The 10,762-nt window shown below is 41.8% G+C and overlaps 1 protein-coding gene across 1 annotated transcript; it reads right to left on the reverse strand.

The window, feature by feature from the left end:
* Window positions 1-8,476: 8,476 nt before the first annotated feature.
* LOC137936570 (aquaporin TIP1-1-like) lies at window positions 8,477-9,706 on the reverse strand. Its single transcript, XM_068781320.1, has 2 exons — window positions 9,382-9,706; window positions 8,477-9,260 (listed from the first exon to the last, which is right to left on the reverse strand). Exons 1-2 carry the CDS (start codon window positions 9,512-9,514, stop codon window positions 8,638-8,640), a joined length of 756 nt encoding a protein of 251 aa, XP_068637421.1. The 5' UTR covers window positions 9,515-9,706; the 3' UTR covers window positions 8,477-8,637.
* Window positions 9,707-10,762: the final 1,056 nt, after the last annotated feature.

A 10,762-nucleotide genomic window follows, 5' to 3' on the forward strand; every position in this document is an offset into this window, starting at 1 on the left:
CATGTTAACAAAAAGGTCTTTCTTACTGAGAATGTAAGCTCAATTCTGAAGCACAACACTCCTCCTAAAGTTAAAGATCCTGGATGTCCCACAATTTCATGTGTCATTGGTGAACATACCATCCAGAGAGCTCTTCTTGACTTAGGGGCAAGTGTGAATTTGCTTCCTTTCTTTGTGTACCAGCAATTAGGTTTGGGGGAATTGAAGCCTACTCCCATCACACTTCAACTAGCTGACCGTTCTGTCAAGATACCACGAGGAATAGTTGAAGATGTTTTGATAAAAGTGGATAAATTTCTGTTCCTGGTTGATTTCATTGTTCTTGATACAGAACCAGTAGTCAATGTGACCAACCAAATTCCTGTCATCCTAGGACGTCCTTTCTTAGCCACATCTAATGCTATCATTCATTGTAAAAGTGGTGAGTTGGAGTTGTCTTTTGGAAATTTTAAGGTCTCGTTGAATGTGTTTAATGCCGGGCACCACCCACTTGAGTTTGATGATCTGAGTCCTGCATTTAAGATAGAGATTGTTATGCTTGATGACAAATCCACTCTCGAATCTTTTGAGTCTTGCATAACATCTTTAGACATGGACTATTTTGATGAGGAAACATATTTCCGAGAGGTTGACTCTTTACTCAGTTCTGTACCTCTGTTGGAGGAAGCTTATGAGGTTGTCACAACTGATCATCCACAGAATCTTCATCTTGACTTGGACAAACCTCTTGAAACTTCCAAGCTAGATCTTAAACCACTTCCTCCCACGTTGAAGTATGCGTTCTTGGGGCCCATGAACTCATTGCCAGTCATTATTTCCTCTGATTTGAGTACTGAGCAGGAGGAACAATTGACTGAAGTTTTACAAGCACACAGAGAGGCATTGGGGTGGACTCTTGATGCCTTAAAAGGGATTAGCCCCTCCATATGCATGCATCGTATTCATTTGGAGGAGGGGACTAAAGCCTCACGTGAGATGCAATGTAGGTTAAATCCTCATATGCTGGAGGTTGTGAGAGAAGAAGTCATCAGGTTGCTTGTGACAGGAATCATATACCCTATTTCTGATAGCACCTGGGTAAGTCCAATTCAAGTTGTCCCTAAGAAAGGGGGGATAACGATAATGAAAAATGAGAGTGGTGAATTGATTCCCACAAGAACTACCACCAAGTGGCGTGTCTGCATTGACTATAGAAAACTTAATTCCACCACTAGGAAGGATCACTTCCCACTACCTTTCATTGATCAGGTGCTAGAGCGATTGGCTGACCACAATTTTTATTGCTTCTTAGATGGATACTCCGGCTACAATCAAATTCCCATTGCTCCAGAAGACCAGGAAAAGACCACATCCACGTGTCCGTTTGGCACTTATGCTTACAGACGCATGCCTTTTGGTTTATGTAATGCGCCCGCCACTTTCCAATGGTGCATGATGAGTATCTTTTCTGACATGATTGGTGACTTTTTAGAGGTTTTTATGGATGACTTTTCTGTGTTTGGCTCTAGTTTTGATACATGTCTGCACAATCTTTCACTCGTATTGTCCTGTTGCATTAAGTCCAATTTAGTATTGAATTGGGAGAAATGCCACTTCATGGTAAAAAAAGGAATTATTTTAGGACATGTAGTGTCTGAGCGGGGTGTAGAAGTGGACAAAGCCAAGGTTGACCTAATTGCCAATCTATCACCACCTACTTCTGTGAAGGGGGTACGATCTTTCCTTGGCCATGTTGGGTTCTATAGGCGCTTCATTAAGGACTTTAGCAAAATTTCTCGTCCTTTGACGAATTTGCTTGCTCAAGATGTTGCTTTTCCCTTTGATGATACCTGTATTCATGCTTTTGAGACATTGTAGAAATGTTTGTCCACTGCACCCATTGTCCAACCCCCTACTTGGTCTTTGCCTTTTGAGTTGATGTGTGATGCCTCTGATTATGCATTGGGGGCTGTTTTGGGGCAAAAGACGGATAAAATTCTGTGTCATTCAGTATGCTAGCCGCACTCTTCATGATGCTCAATTGAATTACACTACCACTGAGAAGGAGTTGCTAGCTGTTGTGTTAGTCTTGAACAAATTCAGATCATATCTGTTAGGGTCAAAGGTTATAGTGTTCACTGATCATTCTGCTTTAAAGTACTTATTATCCATCAAGGACACTAAACCTCACTTGATTAGATGGATCTTGCAATTGCAAGAATTTGACCTTGAGATTCAAGATAAGAAGGGTTGTGAGAATGTTGTTGTTGATCATCTATCTAGGATCTATGTAGCACCTCAGGAAGGATTCCTTCCTTTAAATGATTCCTTCCCTGATGAATAACTTCTCCAATTATCCTAGTTGCCTTAGTTTCCTGACATAGTCAACTATCTTGTAACTCATAAGATTCCTGATTATTGGAGTAAACAAGATCGGTTGAAATTCTTTTCCCAAGTCAAACATTTTTTTTGGGATGACCCTTATTTGTTCAAGGTGTGTCCTGACCAAGTCATTAGGCGTTGTGTACCTGAGCAAGACTTTGCCAATATTCTTGAATTTTGTCATTCCCACGCATGTGGTGGACATTTTGGTGCTAGAAAGACTGCGGCTAAAGTCTTGCAATGTGGTTTCTATTGGCCTTCATTATTTAGAGATGCCCATGAGTTTTGTCGGGTGTGTGATAGATGCCAACGGACTGGTTCTTTGTCTAGGAAGAACATGATGCCTCTTAACCCCATTCTTATTGTTGAATTGTTTGATGTGTGGGGTATTGACTTCATGGGTCCTTTTCCTGTCTCGTTCGGCTATCAATACATCCTTGTTGCTGTTAAATATGTCTCTAGATGGATTGAAGCTATTGCATGTAAGACAAATGATCACAAAGTGGTGGTAAAGTTTTTAAAAGAAAACATCTTTAATCGGTTTGGTACCCCGAGAGCAATCATCAGTGATGGGGGATCTCATTTTTGGAACAGAGCATTTGAGACCTTATTGAAAAAATACTCCATCACTCATTGGGTGTCCACTTCGTACCACCCGCAAACTTGTGGTCAAGTGGAAATCTCTAATAGGGAGATCAAACGGATTTTGGAGAAGTCGGTTCGCTTTGATAGGAAAGATTGGTCCACTCGATTGGACGATGCTTTATGGGCCTATCGAACCGCTTATAAGACTCCTATTGGGATGTCTCCATTTCGCCTAGTGTTCGGCAAAACATGTCATCTACCTGTTGAGCTTGAGCATAGAGCTTATTGGGCCATTAAGGCTTTGAATTTTGATTTGACTCAAGCGGGTGAGGAGAGGAAATTACAATTGAATGAGTTGGAGGAGATACATCATGATGCTTATGAGAATGCCAAACTGTATAAAGAGCGAACAAAGCTTTTACATGATAAATCTATTTTTCGCAAGTCTTTTACTGTTGGGCAGAATGTTTTACTTTATAACTCACGATTGCATTTGTTTCCAGGGAAGCTAAGATCCAGGTGGTCCGATCCATTTGAAGTTACACAGGTGTTTCCTCATGGCGCTCTTGAGATCCGCAATCACGGAGACGGGTCGGTCTTCAAAGTTAACTGTCAGAGGTTCAAACCGTATCTTGAGAATGTCCCCACACCGGAGGATGTGATGGTGATTTTCTTGGAGGAACATGTCCTTTCATCTTGACTGCGTTAGAGTCTTGCTGACGACTAAAAACTTAGCACATTGTGGGCAATCCCCACGTTTCTATCCCTTTGTACATTACAGTTTTATTTTTGGTTTATTCATCCTTATTGGGATAACCTTTGGTGTACTCTGGTCTTGATTGATTGGAGGTCCCCCGGTGATGCCAGCCTCGTCATGGACTCGGGGTACTCTCTTGCCGGCTGAGAGCATAAATGGTTCCGGTAGTCGATGACCAGACTTTTGGTCCCTAGTTTGAGAGGTCTGTACTCAAACAACCGTTCTAGGATTGACCAGTTCAATCCTGAAGTATTGAATGAAAACCTTATGGTGAGTAACTTAAGGACTTGTATTCAGTGCGTGATTCCTGCTGCCTTCAGTGGCCAGTCACACGGAGATTTCTTCAAAGTGTGATGTGGGATAGCGGTTTCATCTACAGATGATTACCTACGGGTACGACTGATACGAGTAAACCTTCTTCGAGGGAGACTATGTATCATTCCTGGGGGTCTTTATTGACTTTTCGGTATTATTGTTGATAACCAAACACATATGGTCCCACCTATGGATTTAGGAGCCCTGAGGGAGCTTAACCCTTACTCCACTGGAGTATAACTAGCTAAGCTGTTATTCCTTTTCGTAGTCGTTCTAGTGTTTTAACTTTTCCCCATTGAGGACAATGTCAGGTTTAGGTTTGGGGGGGGGAGGGGAAACGACTCTTTTATGTCTTAGCAATAATTTTCTTTTGATTTTTGTTCGTGGTTTTAAAATTACTCCTCTTAGTATGTGGTTAACGTTAGTAGAGTTAAAATAATTTGCTCAAATGTGTTTCAAATTTTTTCGTAAAATTGTATAGAATATGCCTATTAGAAATCTGGTATCATTTGTTGTGATCCATGAGAATTCAGTGGGATAACTTACTATTGCATTAGACTTGGAACTTAGCTGCAAAAGAGAACATGTAAATCTAGTGTTGATCTATGTTAGTCTGAATAGTCTTGTATGCTTGTTTGAACTCATTCCTTTTTATACCTCAGTGAAATTCCTTGTTGTAATGTATGAATGCAAATGGAAATGCTCTTGCTTGCAAAAGACAGATAACTTCAGAAACAGCCTGGGCAAACCCAAGGACATGCACCGGAACAGTCGGTTACTTAAAAATAAGTGCATGTGCAGTGAAGACGAATACAAAATGGTGGTAATACCAAAAGTATTCAGTGAAACAAAAATTACATTGGTAATAGCAAAAGTGCGCTAGTAATAGCGTAAAATGGGTTTAAATCTGGAAGCAATGAGTTTCCTTAACTTTGATGATGAATTGTATTTTGAAAGAAGTTGCAGGTCAAGATTGAATTGGTATATTTCTTTTGTGAGATTGTCAGACAACAGGCTTACTCTACTATTTTCTCTTAATTGTGATGTGACCAGGATTTTATTGTTATTTGTTGCCTCTTTGTTCTGTTGAAGTAATTGCTTATGGGTCACATTGGTTCAGGTGGAGTAACAATGAGTGTATTTGGATTGATAATGTGCTATATTTTACACAAGTTTTTAAATTGCACAGGATCTTATATGATTTTCAGATATTTTACGATACTAAGTGTTAGTCATATGCTAATGAGGAGTAAATTTTCTTCAGTTTTCTTTTTATATTATTGATTTAGATGAATTTTGTGGGTAAATTCCATGCAAACCCTCACGAGACATAACTCGTCCACTACTGCAAAGTAGGGGTTTAACGGCTTGTAGCATGCGCTAAATGCAATCGTGCTCCCTACGAAAGTGGCATTTTGTTTTCCTACGCTTAATTTTGGTTCGATTATTGTTTTGCTAAGGACTAACAAAGATTTAGGTTTGGGGTGTGATAGATGTCATATTTTGACATGAGAACTAGGTTAATTATAATAGAATAACCCTTATAATTGTGTTATAGGTGGTTATTTATCGGTTTTCAAATGAAACATGCATTTATTGAATTTGGCATTAATCACTGTCTATATTGCATATTTTTCTCTCCTGAATTATATTTCATTGCTTTTAGGATTTATTTCTTCCTGAAATGCTTTTTATGGATTCAATTATGGAATTTCAGGAGAATTTTGGTGGAGAATGAGATATTTACCAAAATGCCCTTAGTGTGAAAGGGAGGTGATTTTTTTGGGCAAATCGTATTAAAACAAGGATGTCGTCGACTGAAACAGGGGAGCGTCGACCGAAAAAGGGGACCGTTGACCGAAACAGGGGAGGCCCGAGAGGATTTCCAGCCTTCGTTCGCCGCGCCATCGTTGTCCACCACCGTCCGGCAACCGAGAACAGACCCGAGGAGAGCTCGAGAGAGTCTCCGTCGCGGCGAGTTCGACAGTGCCAATTTTTGCTCGCCAAGCCAAGAGGTGACCCGAGAGGGCTCCTTCGGTGCCAATTCTGCATTCCGACCATCCTCCGGCATTGATTACCTATTTTTGACCATTCCCGGAGCTATTCCGACTCCAACCGAGACTCCAGAGAGCCAGTTAGAGGACTTCAGCTCCGTTTTGTTCTTCGCCGGTCGTCACCTCCGTCCGTGGGTTTCTATCCTTCTTCGCCGACGTCGTCTCTACCTCCGGCCACTCGCTCTTGCAACCCGAAGCCATCAATTTCTGGAAATTGCAGTCGTGAGAACGATCCTTTGCTGCCCGAGCGAGAGGAAGGAAAAGGGGAGTAATCCATCATTTTGGAATTTAATTTTCCTATAGTTTGAACTTAGGTTTTGAATGTTTATTAAATTTGATTTGAGAATTAATGTTTATCGAATATTTGTTTTCCGGATATTTGATTAAATTAGATAATTAGGGTAGGATTGTAATCTAGGTTGGATTTTGGTATTTTAATCTGATTTCTGTCTTTCACTCTATGCACCTGAGAGGGGATAGACATAAGAATTCAATAATCGGATTCGTGGTTACGTGGCGCTCGAGAGAGGCACGTATCACGATAAAATCCAGAGTTGACATTTCCTGTTGTGCAAGTAGTTAATCAAATGATTGCTTGATAATTTAGGATATAATTATTGTTTATTTCAGATTAATTCATCATATTTGGTTAGGCTAGTTGACTGAAGAATACACAAAATTCAGTCTTCCCTATGGATATGACCCTCGCTTCCCGCTAGATTACATGAACGATTCGTATGCTTGCGAGGTATAAAAGCCGGTGTAATTAAATTTCACATCAGAGGGCCTGAGAGGGGATGGTTTGAACTACTTGGCTTATCCTTTATCTACTTGCATGACTATGAGTATATCTACTACTATTATGGATTGGCTTGTTTGGTTGGGTCACCGTTGTTTAGACAAGCCAAGAGCTATAGTTCCATTGAATGAACATAAAAATTGTCACCTACTAGACGCAATTTAATCATGAATATTTCACATAAAAATATCAAAACATTTTTTGAGTGATGTTGTTTTAACAACTTGCTATCCAATTAATAGAATGCCATCTTCAACACTTCAAGATCGAGTTCCATTTTCCTTTATCCATCTCGGTCTTTGTTTTCTTTGGCACCCAAAGTCTTTGGTTGTACCTATTTTGTCCATGAACTAAGTCCTCTCACAAATACATTCCCTCCAAGTTCAACCAACTGTGCATTTTTGGTTTATTCTCAAGTTCAAAAAGGAAACAAATGTTTTATCCCATGAAACATAAAGTGTATGTCTCTACATATGTTACCTTATTTGAGCCTATGCCATATTTTTCTGATGTTGATATTAGAGGGACTAATACAGCTAGTACTCCAATGCCCACTATGGCCCCCTGTGCATGAAGAAGAAGGATTTGTGCCACCACATGATGATCAGCCTTCTCCCTAGAGTGTGTCTCACTCTTCACCTTCATTGCGCTCCGACTTAAGTCAATCTATTCCATCTCCTATTATCTTTGATCTTCATTTATTCATTGCTCCTTAGAAAGGAGTCATCTTTTACTGAACACCCTATATGGAAATATGTACCATTCGATCATTTTGTCTCTTTCATTTCTTAATAGTTCCCTATTATTATCATTTGTTCCTATACCTTAGTCACATGTGGAAGCTCTAACACCACCACAGTGGAAGACTACAATGGAATATGAAATCAATGATCTTATCTCCATACAGACATAAGTGTTAGTAGGATGTTAGTGCATGTATATGGAATTAAGTATCATACAGATGGATCACTTGATTGATACAAGACCAGATTGGTAGTAAAGAAGTAAACCCAGATATAAGGAGTGGATTACTTCGAAACCTCCTCTCCAATGGCTAACTTGATTTCATTTCATTTTTTGTCGTCTTTATCTTTGCTTGTTTACTACAATATTCTATTGAAATTAGCCACATATCATAGCCGACATGCAAAGTAAAAAACTTTGCTTGTTTACTACAATATTCTATTGAAAGTAGCCACATATCAGAACCGACACGCAATGTAAAAATCTTTGCTTGTTTATTACAAGATTCTATTGAAATTAGCCACATATCAGAGCCGACATGCAAAGATGGCCCTGTCACCAGACAACAGGTCGCTCTGGAGCAAGGTGGTACCCGGGTTCCAATGGCCATGTGCTTTGCTGAAACACACGAAGGCACTGCATTTGCAGACTTAGGAAGTGACCTTTCTTTCTCCGATCTTTAAGCTGACAAGACGTTCTCATCTTATTATCCCTATAATATTCTGAAATGCTTCAATCATTGTCGTATATTATATACTTTAATACTTTAGCAACACATTTCATTACTGTTTAATGGATGGATAAACCTAGAAGAATCCATCCAAGTCATGATTAAGTGATCAAAGCGATGAAACCAGACAATAAGTGGATGGCATCATTGGGCCTCACAAATTAATCCATATCAACAAAGCAGCCTCAAAGCCATGAACATATGATTACAGTACCATTCCATTGATATGGTAAAAGCGGTAGAAAGGAAAGATAGAACAGGATCAACCGAAAATACATTAGCCAAAGGGAACTTAGTAGTCGGTGCTGGGCAATTGCTCATGGGAGTGGCTGATGAAGAAGAACTCGTAGACAAGGCCAGCGAGGCCGCCGCCGATGAGTGGACCAGCCCAGTACACCCAGTGGTGAGTCCAGCTCCAGCTAACAAGGGCAGGTCCGAAGGAGACGGCGGGGTTCATTGAAGCACCATCAAAGGCCCCGCCGGCCAAGATGTTGGCACCCACAATGAAACCGATAGCGATGGGTGCAATCGTGCCGAGGGTACCCTTCTTGGGGTCGAGGGCGGTGGCGTAGACGGTGTAGACGAGGCCGAACGTCATAACGATCTCGAAGACGAAGGCGTTCCACACGCCAACGCCGGAAGAGAGGGAGAAGGCAGTGGTGATCATGCCACCAGTGGTGAATTTGAGGAGGAGACACGCGATGGTGGAACCGAGGAGCTGGGCTATCCAGTAGAGGATCCCACGGAGGAGGGTGATGTTTCCTCCCACGAAGGCGCCAAAGGTAACGGCCGGGTTGACATGGCCGCCGGAGATGTTAGCTGCCACCGAGACGGCGACGAAAAGACCAAATGCGTGGGCCAGCGATGCAAGTACCAGACCAGCAGGGGTATTGGCACTTCCGGCTGTCAATTTCGCTGCATAAAGCAGAAGAGACCATAATTAATTATATACTAGAGAAGGAAAATAATCATAAATTAGAGTAGTTTTTTTCTGGTTTAAATTGGAAGGAAAAGAAAAAGAGTGAAGCGATCTTACTGAAGGCCATGCCGGAGCCCTGACCGGCAAAGACGAAGATGAGAGTAGAAATAAACTCGGCGAGAGCGGCCTTGAGCGCATCTGGGTGCGCCGCCTCCTCGGGCCTTCCGACGGCAATTCTGGAGAAAGGCATTTTCTTCTCTTCGTAGACACTAACGCATAGGACAAACTGATCTCCTCCTTACACTACGAGGCTTCTTGGGGCAGGGATGATCACTTATACTAGGAGTATGAAGAAACTTGACCGGGAGCAGCCCGTTTCCGGTTCTGAAAATTTATAAAATAGGTACCTGATCGCTCCGCAAATGGCTGCCTGGGGCGTCCCTGAGCAAGAGTGTTCGCGGCTTTGCGCGGCAGCTGGGGGCGGCGCCGTAAGGAATCTATGGATAGCGGTCGCTCTCCATCTAATCACAGACACGTGTCCGTCTCTTTCTTTTACACGTTTTTAAAATCTGGGCCGGGTGATCGTAGCGAAGATGCTGACGTGACCCTCCAAAGGCTGTTCGTCCGTTCGCAAGCCTCTGGAAAGCGCTAATGGATTATTTCCTTTAGTTAATCCTTCTTCGTCTTCTTCTTCGTCTTCTAGTTTTTTCCTACGATTCCAAATAGTTTAACGGATGAGGATAAGGTATTCAATCAGGTAGCCTCTCACTCTGAGGTCAGAAAATAATTTGCTGGAGATTATTATTCTCTCCTTGAGGTTAGAAGTTAACCCTGATTTGAACGAGCCGGGAACCTCACTGATCATCGGAAACTGAAGGGAAAATGGGAAGTTTGGCCAGTAAATTTTGCTGGAAGGGAAGAAACGGAAGGAGAAATCATAGGAGAGGGGAAAGTGGATGGATTTCCGATAAGGGAAAGAAAGAAAAAGGAACGACACGTGATCCCAGCCCTGGCTCTTGGATTGCTTGAATTTGACAGCTCAGGAAAATCCACTAAGCTCGTAAGGGTGGGTCCTGCCACGTGATATCTGCTTCTGGGCTCACAAAAACAGTAGTCACTTTCATCTCTTTGAAATTCTGAAAATGAAATCAGGAGCATATATTCTCCGGGTAAAGTGAGAGGAACAGGAAGAAGAAAGACGAAAAGGAGAGCGGAGGAGCTTCTCTTCTCTGTTTGGACGAATGCAGTGTGGGATGTGACTCCCGAGCGACATGGCCCATGGGAGATGAGGTTGTTGGCTTACGGCTAGGAAACGAAGGCGATGATTCTATTCGAGTTTTACAGGGGTTCGCGGAGCGATTGGCAACTTCACCATTGTCAGTTTTTGTGCCCTTGGTTCATCAATGAGGACCAGAAGAATTCGCTTGCTCAAAGCCCATACAATCCCAAAGACTTCAAATATGTGAAACACTCTTGACCAATCTCTAAGAAAACAAAT

This window comes from Aristolochia californica, unplaced genomic scaffold, assembly GCF_029961685.1.
Source record: "Aristolochia californica isolate CCGP_79_NKW_82.1479 unplaced genomic scaffold, dmAriCali1.0.hap1 SCAF_7, whole genome shotgun sequence".
Classification (NCBI taxonomy): Eukaryota; Viridiplantae; Streptophyta; class Magnoliopsida; order Piperales; family Aristolochiaceae; genus Aristolochia; species Aristolochia californica.